Raw genomic sequence first — 19,143 nt, 5'->3', positions numbered from 1 at the left:
AGGTCGCAGTGAGGGCCCTTGTAGGTTCTGGCTGATGGCCAGAGCAGTGCCCACTGTCCAGTACTCTGACGTGTCTGGTTAAAGCTGCACTAACCCCAGCTTTTCTTTGGGCTGCAGGCACTGCTGCCTGCTTGGGATCCCTTTATCAGCTTCCTCTACAGCACATCCTCTGGTGCCGCTTTATGTTTTTTAGAGGCTTCAGTGGTCCAGGGATCACAAGGGTTCTTTGGGAAGGGTCACTCTTGTTCTCTTCTCATTTCAGGGAACCCTTATTAACATGCTGCACTGTATTGCAGGCCACCTGTCTGAGTGCTTCTCTGGGTTTCGGGTTCGAACTCCACCACCGCCAACCCGGTGCAGGGTGGCTTTCTACAAGGAAATTTCTTTGCTGCCCTTCCGCTTTCCAAACTCTTTGCCTTCCAAGTCTCCCCAAACCCTGCTGAGTCGCCAACTCCTCTGCCCACCTCGCCTCTTTTTTTTCCATCGCGTAACTCCTGTTTAGTGCTCGGCCACGCCCCTCAAGCCCGCTCTTGGTTCGGCCCCGCCCCCATCTAGTAGCCCGCCCCGCCTACCTCATCACGCTCTCTATCCGCTCCCTCCAATCAGAGGCCTGGTTTGCCGGAGAGGGGCGGGGTCATGTGGGAGGGGCGGAGATTCTTAGCAAGTTGGCAGAGGCCGGGCATGCTTACATCCAGCCTTTGGGAAAGGCGACGCTTCGCCCTGTCAAATCTGCGGATCCAGCGTGGCCTCGCCTCCGTCGGCATGACGTCACAGGACGCAGACGCCGCGGGGGTTGCCGGGACGGGCCCAAGATGGCTGGGCGCTTTGGTTCCGCTTCTGCCCGCCGCGCAGAGCCCCATTCATTGCCCCGCTGCTGAGTGCCGCCGCGGAGTGCGAGTAGGCTCGAAGCCTTCGGGGTCTGTCCCGCCGGGCAGGAGGCCGTCATGGCAACCCTGGAAAAGCTGATGAAGGCTTTCGAGTCGCTCAAGTCGTTCCAGCAGCAGCAGCAGCAACAGCAGCAGCAGCCGCCACCGCCGCCGCCGCCGCCTCAGCCCCCTCAGCCGCCGCCTCAGGGGCAGGCGCCGCCGCTTGTACCGCCGCCGCCGCCGCCGCCGCTGCCGGGTCCGGCCGAGGAGCCGCTGCACCGACCGTGAGTCCGGCCGCAGCTCCCTCCCGGGGCTGCTCCCCTGGCCTGCGTGCTGGAGGCGGCTAACGCGGTCCCCTGCCCAGACAGAGGGTCGCCGTGCCTCCCCGAGGCCAGCCCTCTTCCTGGCCCGGGCCCTCGCCTGTGTCGGGTCTTTGGCCTCCCTCAGTAGGGGCAGGACTTGGTCAGGCCTGCGGGGGACTCGCCGAGGGGCGTCTCGGCCCCGGTGCTTTCGCCCTTCTCAGCTTGTGAAGTTAGGGAGCGAACTTGTTTCTGTCTTCGGGAGAAACGGGTTGTGGCGCACATGACTCCAAGACAACTTGGGGAGGGCGAGCCATCTCCGGGGTCGCCTCCTTAGGCCTAGATGCTGGGAGCGCCGGACAGCGCGAGAGATGTGCGGATAGTGGATGACATAATGCTTTTAGGAGGCCTCAGCGGGAGTGCTGAGGGTGGGGGAATGTGAACCATCCAATGGGATATTCTTTTTCCAAGTGACACTTGAAGCAGCCTGTGACTTGAGGCGCTTCACATTCTCCTGGCGTTTCGTTTAGTTCGTGTTGCAGTGTAGTAACAAGGTTTTAAGCATCACCGGAGAGGTCTGTTTTTGTATGTGCCTGTTGGTCTGCAGGTAACTGGATGAGTTGTGGTTGTCAAGTACATGGTGAGTTACTTAGGTGTGGTTATTAATAAAAATTATATGTCTGTGCGCATATATATGGAAGAGTTGATTGATATTTATTGCCTGTCTATTTTATGCTGGAAATAAAATGGGCACGTTGGTCATGCACAGTTTACACCAGGGAATGGTTTTTACAGTCCGAGTTTTTTTAGAACGTGGGCCACTCTGTAGGTATCTCAGGTGTGCCAATAAAACAATTCCTATTCTTTGCTGACATCTTGTCATCCTTCAGAAGCTCGCTGCATGTGACTGAAGAGAATGTTTGAAACAAGAGAGACCATGAGTAACAATAGTCTTTAAAAGGGGGGAGGGATGCTCAAGGCATTTCCTGGAAGTCCATGGTCAGTGTTCAGCCCTGTACTTCAGGCCTTTCAACTGGACATTTTATTTCTAATGTGGATTTGTATAATTAGAACTTTCAGAAAACAACCTACTGAAGCATCTCATTATTAATACTCATTTAGGAAAAATTTGTTCTGTTGCTGGGAATTTATCTTAATGCCTCACACATGCTAGGCAAGTGCTTTACCACTGAGCTATATTCCCAGCCTAGTTTTAGTAATTTTTCTTGTTCTTGTGTTTCTGATAGGATCCTCTTGCTGCCCCGAGAGTCTAGTTTTAACAAAATGAAGATTTGGGGAGAAATGTTGGCTTATTTGGTAGAATAAAATATAGGCATAAATTTTTCTTCTATAATGTCTAAGTGTGTTTGAGTAGAAAAATACTTCTCTTTAGATAAGTAGTTAATTTTTTGCTTTTGAGACAGTCTCACTTTGTAACTCTGGCTGGCCTGGCACTCACAGAGATCTGTCCTCCTGCCTCTGTTTCCTCAGTGCTGGGCTTAAAGGCATGTGCCACCATGCCTTACTGTATAAGTATTTTCTGATTATTAGATTCTTAACATGACTATGTCTCTCTGGGTGTTAGGAATTGTGGGAGTTCACATATTCCCCATATCGTCTGTAAACAAGTGTGGGGGTGGGGTGATTGCTCTGCAGCTGGTTTTGCATAAGTAATTCATTAACATGGTACAGTTCCAAAGTTAGGAAAGGTTAAATAATAAAACATCTCCCCATTCTCACGAGTACCCAACTCTGTCCGCAGGAGCAAGCACTGTACTCCTTATGTGTCCTTCCAGAATGAATCTGGGCATATTAGGACAGATTTTTAAATTATTTATAGACAAAAGGAGTTTGGAACAAAAGCTTTTAAAAGTTTTAAAACCTTGTCACTACACAGTACAGCAAGAATTAACTGGAACATTTCCCAAAATCAGCTGCATTAGGCTTGTAGTTATTTAACTAAAAACATATCTCATATTTCTGTGTACTTTGCTATTGGAAAAACAGGTATTCGTTAATAATAAGTAACAAAGTCATTGCTTAGAAGCTTCAATTTTGGCATTTTTGTTCACTTGCTTCAGTTAAAACCGTCCCCTCCCCCCCTTTTTTTCCAAATTGAAATCAACCAAAACAATTTTAGAATAAATCTGTTCTATTTTTATGGCTCTCATTGTGTTACAGAGAACTAGTGTCACAGCCATGTGTGGGCTTCTGTTGAAATAGCTGAGAGCTCATTCTCTGCTCAGTGCAGGAGCTCTTTGGGTCTGGCTGTGGTGGGTCTGATAGGCCTTAAGCAGTTGACATTCACTTTTAACATTTTTCACTCTTCAGAGTCCTACCTCATTTTTCCTGATTGTAGTCATTCATTTATCGATATTTGCTGATTATCTTCTGTATATCTAGCATTATTCTAGCTGCAGATATAGCAGGGAACAGTTATGTCCGCATGAAGCTAAAAATTCTAGGGAGGGACATAATAAGCAAGAGAGTATCTGAATAAGTGATAAGGTACAGTAAAGTAGGGAAGGGGATTAGGAAATGCCAGGGCTTCAAGTGTTGTTTTAGACAGGATGTTTAGGTAATGTCTAGTTTAAGGCTTTTTTGGAATAAACATTTGAAGAGTCAAGAATCTACTAGGAGGGTCTATGGAAAATGAGTGTTCCTGCAGGGGAAGTTGTCAAAAAACTTTCTTGAGTGGGAATTAGTGATGTCTTTTTTTTTTTTTTTTTTTTTTTTTTGGCTGGGTGAAATGAGTGAGGGTAAGAGTTGTAGTGGGGGAGGGACAAAAGGTAGAGGAAAGCCACATTGGTGTTATCAGTTATTGCATTTAGCTCCAAATAGAAAACCTGGCTATAGAAAAAGGTGAGAGTTTATTGTAAGACAAACCAAGTCTAGGAAGTTCAATAATAAGACCAGGAACCCATTCTCCAAGTCCCAGTCTTCATTCTTGCACATTCTTCTTCTTCTTTTTTTTTTTTTTTTGTTATTTGTCTTCTTGATTTATAGTAGTTTCTCGTGTTTTGGATACTATTCCCTTATCAGATATAATTTGTAAACCCTTTCTGTGGATTGCCTTTTCAATTTCTCTTTTTTTGTTTATTTTTGAGACAGGAGTTTGCTAAGTACCTTGCCTACTCTGGTATACTATATAGCACAAGTTGTCCTCAAAACTTGCTGTGGTCCTCTTAACAACTACTGGCATACTATAGATATGAGTGCGTGCGTGCGTGCGTGCGTGCGTGTGTGTGCGTGCGTGCGTGTGTGTGCGTGCGTGCGTGCGTGTGTGCGTGCGTGTGTGTGACTGTGGCGTGTGTGTAGTGTGTGTTGAAAGGTGTATAGTGTATATATGTGTGTGGGGTATGCAAAGGCCAAAAGAGGATGTTGAGTGTCTTCCTCTATTGTTCTCAATGTCCTTGACTGAATCTAAAGCTGCTGTTTTCTTTTAAGTTGGCTGACCAAAACACTGGGGATCTGCCTATCCTTATCCACCACAGTGAGGTTACAGGCATGCATAGCCATACCCAGTTTTTACATGGATGCTGAAGAGTTAAACTCAGGATTTAGGCTTGTAAAGCCAGTACTTTTACCCACTGAACCTCTGCCCAGCTCAGTTCCCTGACTCACTCACTCACTTCCTCCCTCCCTCCTTCCCTTCCTCCCTCTTTCCCTTCCTCCCTCCCTCCCTCTCTCCCTTCCTTCCTCTCTCTTTTTTGGTTTTTCAAAATGGTTTCTTTGTATAGTTCTGGGTGTCCTGGAACTCATTTTGTAGACCAGGCTATCCTCAAACTCACAGAGATCCATCTGCCTCTGCCTCCCAGGTACTGGGATTCTAGGTATGTACCATCACTGCCTGGACGACTCACTTTCTTGATAGTATTCTTCAGAGCACAAAAGCTTTAAATTTTGTTGAACTCCTATTTGTCTATTTTGTCTTTGCAGTATGTTACATATTTAAGAAACCACTGCATTATCTGAAATAACAAATGCTTCTCCTTTCTTCTAAGAATTGTAGAGTTGTAGAGCTCACATCCAAGTCTGATGCACGTAGTGTCCTGACTGTTTTGCATGTGGAATCCAGCACTTTGGTTAAAGAGAATGTTCTTTTCTCACTGAATCATGTTGACATCTTTTTGTTGAAAATTAACTACCTTTCTACATGTAGATTTCTCTATTCCTTTTCTGTCGTTGATCTGTTCTTTGCCAGTACTGTACAGTCTTGATTACTGTTTTGTATTGTGATCTCAAATTATGAAGTAGATCCCCCAACCTTGTCTTTTTTCTGGGTCCTTTGCATTTCTATATGAATTGTTGGGTCATTGTGTCAGTTTCTGTAGCTGGAAGTTCCTCTCCTGCCTGCCAGTTCCCAAATAACAACTCTAAGGCTTAATATTAATTACAATTGTTTGGTCAATGGCTTAGGCATATTACTAACTAGCTCTCACAATTAAATTAACCCATTTCTACTAATATGATATGCTCTGGCATCTTACTCCTCTGGAGGCTACATGGCATCTCTCTGACTTCGTCTTCTTTCTCTCTGTATCTCTGTTTGGATTTCCCACCTAGCTATATTCTGCCTGGCTATTGGCCAAATCAGCTTCTTTATTAACCAGTGGTAATAAAACATATTCACAGCATACAAATGGACATCCCATATCAAATTTCTAGAAAGAAGCCATTTGAGATCAACTTTGTATATCAATCTTATTTAGTTAATCAATATTGGCAAGCTTTCATAACCAGATAGTAAATATTTCTGGCTCCGTGGGCATGTTTTCATCACAGCTAGTCAGCTTTGCCATTATGGCATGAAATCACCTGTAGACAATATAGAAGAGAATGAGTACTAAAATTGGAATTTTACATGATTTTCAAGTCAAGTTATGAAACATTCACTGACTTTTTGTTTTTTAAAGACTATATTTTATTCTTTTTTTTATTATTGATATTTTGAGACAGGCTTTCTTTCTTTTTATAGCCTGGCTTTCCTGAAACTAGCTCTGTAGACCAGGCTGGCCTCAGAGCATCCACTTGCTTCTGGCTCCCAGTGCTGGGATTAAAGGTGTGTGCTTTTGTGTATGTCTTGTATAGGTAACCATAACTGCAGTGAGTTCTGTAGGGCAACAGCCACGTCATGTATGGAAGACAACATTTCCGAGAACTCTCTAAAACCTGGCTCTGAAATTCTGTCCACCCCTTCTTCCCTGAACCTTGGGGATGGGGGTTGATTTAGATGTCACATTTAGGCTGAGTACTCAGCAATCATTTCTCAGAATACTGATTCTTTGAATTGCTGCCTACTGCAAATAGAGGCTTCTTTGGTCAACGTAGACTGTAGTACTAGACTATGGATATAAACATAAATATTTAGAAGGCAGTCTAACAATATGTCTGTTTAGCAAAACGACAATAGTAAGGTTCCCTTTTGGGGCCTGTAACCTCCTTCCTCTGAGCCATGGGCTGTGGACTATGTTTATGCCTTTTATGGAGCAGACTTTACACCCAGTCAGAGAGCAGCTGGTTATCCCTGTACCCTTTACGCCACTATTGCACCAGTAGCCACATCTTGTCTCCCTTGCCTATATTGTAGCACTCAGAGTCCAGCGCTGAGTAAGGCTGTTGATGTCCTTTCTTCCCCAGTGGCCTGCATAACACCTTCTGGTATTATAAAAACTAGCCAGCCAAGAGGAAGTTTTCAGGTCATTTCTATCTTTAGTCATCTGGTGTCCTGTATGCAACTAAAGTGTGTTATATCTTCAACAATTAGCTCTTACCATCTAGTTACATTGGGCAACCAAGAGCAATGGAAATAGCCTGTGTTGTGTTGTGGGGGATGGGAGAGCGGAGGCTGGGGCTGTGCTTCTGGTGTCTCCCTGACCAATAACTTGTAAGAAGGTATCCCGTGCTTAGCACTGAGAATTTTCATGTAATAATCCATGTTTTCTGGGGGACACATGCACCTGTGTTGAAATGCCTTTAAAAAACACACACTTAAAATTTTAAATTAGCTTTCAAAGTAGTGAGTTCTGTAAGCTCCCCCACCACATCTTTTATATTTTGTAAAATAACACATAATTATTACACATCCCAACAATTAAACTCCTGGGCATTAATCCTGAAGAAATTAAAACTTAGAGTCACTTAAACACCTGTGTGCAAATGCTCAGTAGCTCTAGGGGCAATGGCCCTAAATTGGAATCAATTTAGAGGTCTCCAACAGTTAGTTAAGCTACTTAGCAACAAGAAGGGATATAGCTGCTGATACCTGCAGCAGCTCTGATGAATAGTGGGGATTATAGGCCATTGAGCAAGCTGGTCCCTAATACCTACATATTGTATGATTCTATTTATGTAACATTTTCTGTAATGTCAGACCTTTGGTGATTTAGTAGTTTTTTCTATCTTTCTCCTGTGGTAAAATAACATGATATAAAATGTAACCATTTGAAGTATACATATTAAAAACAGTATTCTGTTGTCACCACCGGCCACCCTGCTACCCCTGTAATTCTTCTTTTTAACATTGCTTTTTAAAGCCCACTGTCTGATAAATGCATACAAGGGATCCTGGAGCCTAAGTGCCTGTGGAGTGTGCTGCAGAGAGGCTGCAACAGAAAAGTTCCAGACTCAGAGGGCTTGGGGTGAGGGGAGGGAAACCTAGCCGTGACTCTGGCTGCATGCAGCTCCAGCCTGTATGAGTGGCTGCAAAAGCCACAGGCAAGAGGCTTTTTCATGAATTCATGCCCCAAAAGTTGGACGCCAGATGAAGAGTGATCCTAATTGGTCTTATCAATAAAAGTATGGAGTCAGATATTGGGGTAAAAGCTGAAAGATCAGAGAAGTGAAGGAGCAGTCACAGTTGCTTCTTATCTCCCTGAATTCTCAGACTGAATGGGGCTGAGATCCGTCTGTGGCCCCATTTTTGTCACTTCCTGTCTGTACAGACCTCCAGACCTCTCTGGTTGACTAGTGGTTAGCTCGGCCCTCTGATCTCAGGCAAGCTTTATTTGTCAGGATACAAAAGATCACAATGGGGATTAAACTTGACCTTGAGAAAATTTAGCATACACTTACCCACTGAATTTTACTATAGTGTTCTTTGAACATCACATGAATAGAATCTTACAACTCCACCTGTTGATACTCATATGTGTGTCACAGTCTTTTCTGTTTAGTGTTGTTGATTTAATATTTACTCATTTAGTCTGTCTGTTTTGTATGAATATACCATGTTTTTCTCATCTTAGTTGTATGTTTGGGTTATTATGTATTACAGGCAAGTGCTGCTGTTAGCATACCTCTTGCCATTTTGGCCTATCTTTCCCCTTACAAAATGGTGCTTTTTAATGAGCAATTCCTCATTTTGATGAAGTTCTGTTTGTCATACTTTTCCATTATGGTGCTTTTCTTCCTTTTTTTTTTTTTTTGATGAATTTTTAATCAACCTGAGGTCATGAAGCATTTCCTGATTCTGTTGCATAAATGACATATTGATTTGCCTTCCCCATTGAAGTTGGCTGTGATTCAGTAGTTTTTGCGTGTGGTGTGAAGTAGACTTCTTGTTTGTCCTTCCAGTGTGGATACTTTTCTCAAGTTTACTTGATGTTCTGTGTGTATCTCCTCCCTTTGCATTATAATTATTATTTTAGGTTTTTTTTTTTTTTTGAGGGCGTTTCTCTGTGTAACAGTTCTGAATTTTCTGGAACTCACTTATAGACCAGGCTGGCTTTGAACTCACAGAGATTCTCCTGTCTCTGCCTCCTGTATTTATCTATGTAAGACATAGCTTTGCTTTGTAGCGCATGCTGGCCTTGTACATATTGTGATCCTCCTGCCTCTACTACCTCTTGCATTCTAGGATTGAAGATACATATCATACCTGGCTCTAGTTGTCTTAAAATAAGGAGGGTCTCCTGCTAATAGAACTCTTCATTATATAGTACATTATGTCTCAGTTTGTCTTTGTATTTGAAGAACCTTCTTGTGTCTTTCCTAGATGGCTTCTTCTGTGTCCCACACAGAAGTCCTTTGCTAAAAGACCTTTGTTAGAAGACTTTAGGGTTTTGCTGCTTAAAGACCTTGCTGCATGATTTTGTGTGTGTGTGTGTGTGCGCGCGCGCATGCGTGCGTGTGTGTGTGTGTGTGTGTGTGTGTGTGTGTGTGTGTGTAAATTCTGGTGAGGAAGAATGTTTTCAAATTCCTTGAGTGGTTCAGTTCACTGTCTCAGTGTGAAATCACATTTAAAAAATATTTTTACTTTTAATTTGGTGTGTACACACACACACACACACACACACACACACACACACATATACATACATACATACATAATATGTGGGGGGGGGAGCTATGCACATAGTGCAAGTGCCCTGAAGAGGGAATTGGGTCCCCTGCATCTGGAGTTATAGGTAGCCATCTGATATAGGTCCTGGGAACTGAACTTGGGTCGAAGGACCCAAGCACTACTAACCACCGAGCCATCTCTCCAGCCCCTGGAATCACTTTTTAAAAAGCACAATCAGTATAATTTTAAAGTTAAGAATGTAGATGAGAGGGCCTGGATTCATATTTTCAGAAGTAATTTTTAGATAATTTAAAAATGCATTACGTAATCCATAATTGTGAGCCTCTGTAGATTGCTGCATTGCACACTTAGGAGAAACTGGCTGAAGCTTGCTTTCATTTTGAAGATGTAGTTTCAAGTGTTGGAGAGCCAGGATTGTTTTTACCCTGTTGATACAGTTTCGGCCCTGAACCATGCAGTTCCTTTTACTCATTTTACTTTTCATGAAAAAGAAGTAAGTTACTCTAAAAATCCATCTAATTCCATAGGTAATGAAATAGCTACAGGCTACAGGTTGTGTTTTGTTTGTTTGAGTTTTAAACATCAGGGTTTCTTATTGGACAGAATGAGATAGAAAGGAGGTTTTTCAGACTGGGTCCTAGGCTGGGTATTGGGAGCTGGGGGTGAGGCAGGAGGCCCTTGACTTCTCATCTGGAGGGGATAGAGAGTGGGATTCAGGGCAGCCTGGGAGAGAGGGAAGAGGAAAGAGGGGTGGGGTTACTTTACAGGACTCAGTTGGAAATGTATGCCCCAAACAACTGCAAGGGTTACTGTTGTTATTTTTCTTTCATCTCTTTTAAACTGAAGGTTAAAGGGCCAGAGTTCCCTGCAGGTTGGAGACTATTGGTGAGGAATGAGGTTGAAAGAAAGGTAGCCTGAGGTCAAAGTGATTTGTTGTTTTTGAGACAATATCTTGCTATGTATATCCAGGTTCTTCTCAGACCTCTGATTCTCCTTCTTCAGTCTTGAATGCTGCCAAATTATAATGTTGGGATCTTGTCCAAATTGACTTGAGAAGTCTATACTAGAGGTCCCTGCTTCTGACCTGCAGAGTGTACCAGAAGGATTTTAATGTTCTGATATCCCTGGTTAGTGTAGTCTGTTCTGACGGTGCTGTTCAATCCTCATACCTTAAATAAGAGCATTCATTGTGCTAGAGGTACTTTTCATAAGGCCTTGGATGGTCTGGCCTGCACTTGAAGACTGGCATCCTGAGAGGTTGACTTTAGCAGAAGAGCTGTGCTGCTCTTAGAAGGTACAGTGTGCCGGTGCGCACATGCACAGTGGATACAAGAGGAACGGGACAGCATCATCACCATGTGATAGCAAGCAGATGGTTTGCTTTTCACACAAAGCGGGCACTTAATAACTGTTGCTTCAAATTTAAGTCAGACTAGCATCTATTGAGAACTTTATATAGTAGCAAAATTTTATGATTATTGAACTATCAGATGTAACAGAAGGTTCAGTTTTCCCTGAAAGGAGTTTAGTTTACTGGAAAGTAATTCAGGATGAGGTAAAAAGAGAAAACCTAAGATCTGTCTTTTCTTTGTTTGATTGTATATAGTTTACTCTGTCTTTGACAGTAACATCTTAGTAATGAGAATCTGTGAACAAGTGATCTTTGTGTGTGTGTGTGTGTGTGTGTGTGTGTGTGTGTGTGTGTGTGTGTGTGCCTCCTATCTCTGCTTAGGAGTGCTAAGATTACAGATGTGTACTACTGCATTTAACTTTTAATAAGGGTTTTGGGATCAAACTAAGGTCATAAAGGGCAGATACTTTTACTCACTGAGCCATCTTCCTGTGTCTTTAAGCAATTTTCTTACCAGACCAAAGAATTTGAGCTGAGGATGTTTGGAATAAAGCTTTATAATTTCTACCTTTCTTTGATCTCTTGGTTTTAGAGACTCGTGTAAAGTTAGGATCATTGTTGTTTATCTTCTGAGTCTCTAATGACTCACTCCAGAAACTAGTGCTGATAATTTCTTTAATGGAGTCTCCCACATTGGAGATTTGCTTCTTTATTTGATAAGCTCTTTGTAGAATGCTGTGCAGTGTGGGTGCTGAGTGCCAGGAGTGCAGATATGATATGGTCCCTCCACCCTCAATTCTGGAGATACAATCTAAGGAGTACTGCCTGAGGAAGTAGGAGCTAAAGAAGGGCCACTAGTAAATAAGGGTTCCTCCAAGGCCCTCTGTGCTTCAGACTGGATAAAACAGCAGAATCATGAATTTTCATTTCATTGTTGATTGGTGTCCTCCTTAAGTCATAGTTTGAACTTGACTGAGTAAGTCCAGTGGCAGGCTGTGAGAGGTGGAGCATATTGTTTGTTGCTAACTTTGTCATGGGGGTTTATCTCATGAAGGAAGGGAAAGGAGAATGAGAGAAAACTTTTCCAAAGAAGTAAAATAAATGTTCCATAGGCCTAGCTAGTTTATCAAACATGTAATTGGTGTGAAGCTGTTTTTTTTTAAATAAGTTTTTTTTGATGTATGTGTGTGTGTGGTGTTTGTGTACAGGTATACATGTGTGCACAGATGTGTTCTAGAGTGTGGAGGCCTGAGAATGATGTTGGAATCTTCCTTGATCATTTTTCTATTTTGTTCTTTGAGGCAAGGCCTCCCAGTCAAACTCAGGCTTGTGTTGATAGCCAGCTAGCTCCAGGAATCACATCTCCACTTTCCAAGGCTGGAATCACAGGTGGATGCCACTGTCATCTTGCATTTAAACAGGTTCAGGACTTGAATTCTGGCTCCTTTGCTTGCACAGCAAGTATTTTAACCACTGACTCATCTTTTCAGGACTGTTTTTCCCCCCTTAAACTCTTTTTGGTAACCACTCCCTCCATGATTCTAAGTGGTGAACATGTTGGAGCACCACACAGTAATTAACCACAGAATAGTTGGCATCTTGATGTGTTGCTTCTGTCAATACATGCCTCATAAACTTGTGACAGCCTGACGGGACCTTGAGAATCACCTTGTTTAGGAGCCCACCCCGTCCCAATGTCATGGCAGTCTTTCAGTGGGGCTTGCTGCTTTGTGCAGCCCTATACCACTGATCATGCTGGACCCATCAAAACTACCTGTTTACCATGCTGTCTGAGTTAGCTGAGTTCCACTAATTGGAATTGGGAAAGTTGTTCCAGAGCACAGGGAAATCGCTGACCAGGAATGTTTTGAAGCATTTCCGGGTCTGAGTTCAGTTCATTTAAAGGCTGGAACAAAATTTCCCTGTGCAAATCAAAGGATAGTTTGCTCCCTAAAATACTTAAGGTGGTTGGTGTTCTCTAAGGATCCTGATGGCTGTCCTAAAGGAGGCAAAAATCTAAGCTGCTGTGGCTTAGAGAAGAAAGCATTTTATTCTTGTGGCATTTTCTTTACAATGTGAGAAAACATGTTCTTAAGTGTATATTCTGTGGATTTGACTAATGCATTAATCTCTGTGACTAACATAACTAGGATTTATAAATTTAATTTATTATAATTATGACGAATGCATGCACATGTGTGAGTATGTGTTCTTGAGAGTGTGAGCACATACATGTATATGTATGCTCATGCACAAAGGAACATGTGTGGAGGTCAGAGGACAACTTTGGGAATTCGTTCTCTCTTTGTGGGCTCTAGGGATCACACTCAGGTCCTTAGGCTCATATGGCAAGTAATTTTACTGTCTACTGTCTGAGCCATCTTGCTAGCCTCATAATCTGCATTTAGAATGGTTCTGCCACCGCCCCTCTCCTCCAAAGCTCCATGTCTTTCTGCTGTCACCTTATCATCCCTGGAAACTACTGGCTATATTTTCATTCTTATAGTTTTGTTTGTTCCAGAATGTTCTAAAAATAGAACCACTCTGTGTCAGTCCTCGTAGTCTTAATTTCTTTCCTTGAGTGTAGTGCATTATGATTTGCCCTTGTTTCCTCTCACTAGTTACTTCCTTTTTTCTAGCTAAATAGTTTCCATGGTTTGGCCATCACATTTTGTCTTTTACTGGGTGAAGGATGTTTACTAGATTTCAATCCCAGCATTGCTTCCATGCTGTTCTGCACTCTTCTTTTGTCTTTATCTATGTAATTGAAACCTGAGTATTAGACATGTTTGTTCTGATTGGCGAGAGATAGCTAGGAATGTCACTTGTGTTCCCAATCCATCTATGGGACCAAGTTATGTGGCTGTAGCTAGGCAAGTTTTGGTGATCAGCCTCTGCAGCTTGACTTGTCAGGAAAAGTCCCTTTTAGGAAAGAGATGTAGGACACACCTTTACCGACTCCAGTACTGATGATTCTTTACTGGCATAACACTCAGGCTCTGGACATTTTCTGTGCTGGGAACACTGTTTGATCGTCTTATATATGAGAATTTTAGCCATAACAAGAATTGAATGATGTGTTGATACTTGATTTGTATTCTTTTTTAAGATTTATTTATTTTTATTTTATGAGTGATTTGCACAATTTCCTCCACCTTTGTCTTTACCTTTTACAGGGTCTGTCTTGCTTTTTCCTATCTGCATGACAGTCCTTTGGAAGAAATGCTGTCAGTGGGTTTGTGCAATTTCAATAGCCTGTGTTGTTGTATGTACTTATACAGGCTTGAGGACTGCATTAGGAATTAAATGCAAATGGTTTGTTTGCAAAACTTTTTTATTTCCTTATAATTAACCCCACCCCAAACTCATGGTCTTCTGGTTTGTTTCTAGTTACCCTATGTTTCAAATCTTTTCTCTCTACTTTACTTTGATTTTGCTGACTTTGAGGACACCTGAAGCTATAGGATACATGGGAAAGAGAGTTTAGTCTGGCCTTTTGACTAGACTCATCTCTTTTTGCTTACTGACAGGTTTTTGTCGTTGTTTGAAACAGGGTTTCTCTGTGTAACCCTAGCTGTCCTGGAACTTGCTTTGTGGACAAGACAGGCTGGCTTTGAACTCAGAGATCCACTTGCCTCTGGAGTGCTGGAATTAAAGGCTTGCGTCACTCTGTCTGACTCCTGACAGGTTTTTTTTCAAGACTGGATTTCTCTGTGTAGCCCTGGCTGTTCTGGAACTCACTTTGTAGACCAGGCTGGCCTCAAACTCACAGAGATCCACCTGCCTCTAGTCTCTAGTGTGCGCCACCACCCACCACCTGGCTTTTTTTTTTTTTCAAAAGACAGCATTATTTCTAGTTGTTTGTGGATGTAGACTAGTTAGCTACTGAAGTCTGTATAGTATACTGACAATATTCAGCTAACTATGCCAGTTTTGAGAACAGAGGCAGCTTGTTACATGTTCTGTGAAATTTGACTAATCCTTAAATCCCTGTGATTACCATGATCAGGATTTATATGTTACTCTATTTATTATATTATGGATGTAGAATAAGATCATATTTTGTATTCTGAGTATCATTCTCATTGTAATCCATGTCTCCATAATCTTACTACTGAGAAAGAAAAGAGGTTACTAGTTAACCTGTAATATGTCACTGACTGTACTACACATTCTTGTTTCAGTGTCATTAAATGGGGGAAAATGTGAACTGAATATGGATTGTTGAGACAGAGATTATATTTAAAGTTAGATAATCAGTCCTGGCTCTTCCTGTATGATCTTTGGCAAGTCGGGGCAAAGATCAAGCTATGCAAATTTTGGTGGGTGATGAGCATTCTGCAGCATAACTTGTCAGGAAAAGTTCCTTTTAGGAAAGAGATGAAGGAAACTTATTCACTGACCCCAGTACTGACAGATCTTCACTGGCACAACATTTCAGCTCTGGATCTCTCTGTGCTGGGATCCCCTGTACAATCTTCATCTTTGACTTCACCTTTCATGGGATCTATCCTGCCTGTTTTCCTCCCTGCCTGACTGTTGGCACTTCATTTTCTCCTTCTCTCTATAATAGGGAAAAATAATGCCCTTTCGGTGCCTCAGACTCTCTTGTACATGTGAGTGGTGCATTAGGAAGCCCTTGGTGGAGCTCACCTGCCATCATCCCTCCCCATCTTCATGCTAACCTTTTCCTAGCATGGACTTGGTGATTCACTAGTAGTAGCCAAGAAGTACTTAGGAATGAATTAAATGTAGAAACAAATGCTCATTTCTTTTCCTTTTGATTTTTAGAAAGAAGGAACTCTCAGCCACCAAGAAGGACCGTGTGAGTCATTGTCTAACAATATGTGAAAACATCGTGGCACAGTCTCTCAGGTAACTTTTAAAAAAATTATTTATTTATGAGTGCTCCATTTACATGCCTGCATGACAGAAGAGGGCAGCAGACCCCATCATAGATGGTTGTGAGCCACCTTGTGGTTGCTGAGAATTGAACTCAGGACTTCTGGGAGAGCAGCGAGTGCTCTCTAGCCCCTTTCCTTCTCTTTCTCTGTCTCTCTCTCTCTCTCTCCTCTCTTTCTCTTTCTCTCTCAGATGTCTCCTGGGTAATTGTATTCTAAAACCTGGGCACCTGGCTTTAGAATATAGCGTAAATATCAAAACCCATCTTAAAATAGAAAGTAAATTCAATTTATGGAATGTATTGACAAAGTATAAAAGAAAGGTTTAATAGTCTATTTGTGAATAGACCACACTGGGGCTTTATAAAAGCATGACTTCTTCTCAATAAATGAATAAATAAATAAGAAAAAGAAAGAAAGGAATCTGGTTGGGCCTAGTACTTACTTTGTGTATCCTATGTTAAAAGTTTATCCTCATTAGTTATGGACTGAATGTTTTATCTTCCATCCCAATCTATGTGTCAAAGGCTTAATCCCCCATTGTATAACTCAGACCAACTATGCATTTTAGTAGGTGAATTTAGGACTTACCCTGTATTCTTGGGGTTAATGCCACATCCCATAAATTTATACCACTTTGTCTCATAAACTCCAGTACCAGTCACAGGCCTGTGGGAGGCCATTGAGTGACTAATATAAAATTTGTGTGACTCTTGTCTTTAGGTTCAGGAGTTTTTAGTTTGCTAGGGTGGCTTGCAGAACTCAAGAAAATACATTTATCGGCCGAGTGGTGGTGGCTCATGCCTTTAATTCCAGCACTCAGAAGGCAGAGGCAGGTGGATCTCTGTGAATTTGAGAACAGCGGGTTTACAGAATGAGTGCCAGGACAGGCTCAAAAGCTACACAGACAAATTTTTGTCTCAAAAAATTAACAAAACAAAACAACCCCCCCCCCAAATAAGCAAAAAAAAAAAAAAAAAAAAAAAGAAAGGTTCCTGGTTTGCTACAAGGAAACCAGATTATAGCTACTTAGAGGGCAAGGAAGCATGGCACCTGTCTGCTCTCCTCTCCCTGCCCTCCACTTGGGTGCCAGCATTGGCTCCAATTGCTGCAACTGTGAGACATGTGCTGTGGTGTCAGCCATCTCGTCTTGAGATTTTCCTATAGCCACTAGAGCAGTGATGAAAACAAAATATGGCATTATCCCCTTACAGGTTGGCAAACAAAATAATCAGAATTTTGTTCAGCAGTAAGACACATGGGGCCATGATCGACACAGATAGAGACACTGGCCTCAAACCAAAATCTGATGGCAACAAAAATCAACCAGAAATGCAAAGTGTAGAAAGTTACAATTTGTAACAAAACAATTTATTAACATTGACCCAGAAATTAAACTAGATTAGCACACAGAAACATTAAAACAGACAATTTTGTGTGTTCAAGAATCAACAGAAAGGTTGAGGGTATGGGAAGTAGAAACAGGAGAAAGACTGAGCTTGAACTAAAATAAGGCCACAGCCTACTTCTCATAGGAACTGCCTGCCAGAGTCCAGGGAAGTACCGGCTGTAAGGCATGCTCTCCCCAGTAAAAATCTCTGTCAAATGAAGAGGTAAAATAGGTTTTCAGACATACTACAGGAATATCTTCTGGCAAGCAATGAGTTTAAGACATTTTAAAGGAAATGTGTTCAGGCAGATAGAAAAACGATACCAGATAGAATTTGAATCTACACAAAGGATTGAAGAGCAGTGGAAATAGCATCTATGCTGGCAAAATGTGGTAACCATAAGAGACCTTTCTTTTTTTCTTCTCTCTCTCTCTCTCTCTCTCTCTCTCTCTCTCTCTCTCTCGCTCTCTCTCTCTCGCTCTCTCTCTCTCTCTCTGAGACAAGACTTCACTATATACTGATCTGGAACTAGAGTTGATCTTGTCTCTGCCTCTTGAGTGCTGGGATTACAAATGTAATCATGCATGCTGCAGCCTGTCCTATGACACTGTTTTTGGGGAGATGGAAATAATCTTTACTTGACCCATAGGGGAGCATGAACAGAACAACGTACTGATATCACTAAAATCCAACTTGGTGAATCAGTGAGTGTACAAGGGTTACTTACAGTAACTTTTAGAGCATGGATGACTCAAAAGGCAATGAGTGCATCACCAAAAACTACCCTGTGCATGGGTGATAGCTCACTAAAGCTGGAACCCTGGAACTCTGTACAATGTAGACTTCAACATTTCAGGATTCTCTCTCCCCTCAACAGTCCTTACTGCTTTATAATCCTGGTGTCTTTTTCAGGGTTTTTGTTGCTAAGATAAAACACTGTGACCAAAAGCAGTTTGGGGAGGGGAAGATGTCAGCTTATACTTCCAGTTCATGATCCATCCCTGAGTGAAGTCAGGGCAAGAACTAAGACAGAGACCATGGAGGAATGGTGCTTACTGACTTCACTTCATGGTTTGCTCTGCCTGCTTTCTCATAGCACCCAGGACCACCAGCCTAGGGGTGGCACCACCCACAACAAATTAGGCACTTCAGCATTAATCATTAATCAAGAAAATGTGGTGGGGGCCAAACTGGAGGCATTTTCTCAATTAAGTTCCCTCTTCCCAAATGATCCTAACTTGTGTCAATGACACAAGAGTCATTATGAATCTGATAAGTTTCAGGGACTTCCTGAGACTTGTGAATTGCTCACTTCCTGAATCTTTTTTATTCTTTTTGTTGTTCTTTGTTTGTTTTTGTGACAGGGTCTCTTTATGTAGTCCTGGTAGTTCTTTAACTTAATGAAGACCAGGCTGGTCTTGAATTCATAGAGACCTTTTTTTTTCCTGTCTCCTGAGTTCTGGAATTAAAGGTATGTGCCACCATACCCAGCCACTTCCTGAGTCTTAATACGCCTTCCTTCAGAGTTTCCTGATCCTTAAAGAGCTTGCTATACAACACAGTCCTTAATTCTTTTTTTTATTACATTGATTGACTTTGTATGTGTTATGTGTGTGAGGGTGCGTGTGACACAGCACTTATGTAGAGGTCAGAGGGCAACTTTCAGGAGTTGGTTCTTTTCCTGATGTAAGCTATGAATATTGAAGTCAGGTCATCAAGTCATCAGGTCTTCTGTCAACTTACCTTCTGAGTACATGTGGATATTTTGGATAGGTTTGTTAAGTAATTAACCTTACCTGTTTCTTTTTACTTTGTTGCTTCTAGAAGGAAACCTGAGTTCACTCTTGTAGCTGTCATTAGCTTTCTGTTTTGGCACTGCTAAGGTGGATGTCTGAGGGAAAGTTTCTAGCATCAGACTTCCCCTCCTTAGCTCCTAGTTTATAACTGTATTTCTTACCAATAAGGTTTACAGTATTGCTGAGTGCCATGTATTATTTTTTGCTCTGTATGTGTTTAGCATTACTGATACC

At 42.1% G+C, this 19,143-nt stretch overlaps 1 protein-coding gene across 1 annotated transcript in view; it reads left to right on the top strand.

Moving 5' to 3' along the window:
• The first annotated feature begins 723 nt into the window (after positions 1-723).
• Positions 724-19,143, top strand: part of Htt (huntingtin) — a 133,081-nt gene continuing 114,661 nt past the window's right edge. The window contains exons 1-2 of the mRNA XM_051200276.1: positions 724-1,150; positions 15,613-15,696. Coding sequence (XP_051056233.1) covers positions 945-1,150; positions 15,613-15,696 — 290 coding nt within the window. The 5' untranslated portion in view covers positions 724-944. The remainder of the gene's footprint in view (positions 1,151-15,612; positions 15,697-19,143) is intronic.

This window comes from Phodopus roborovskii, unplaced genomic scaffold, assembly GCF_943737965.1.
Source record: "Phodopus roborovskii unplaced genomic scaffold, PHOROB, whole genome shotgun sequence".
Taxonomy (NCBI): domain Eukaryota; kingdom Metazoa; phylum Chordata; class Mammalia; order Rodentia; family Cricetidae; genus Phodopus; species Phodopus roborovskii.
This window is presented reverse-complemented; position numbering and strand designations above follow the sequence as displayed.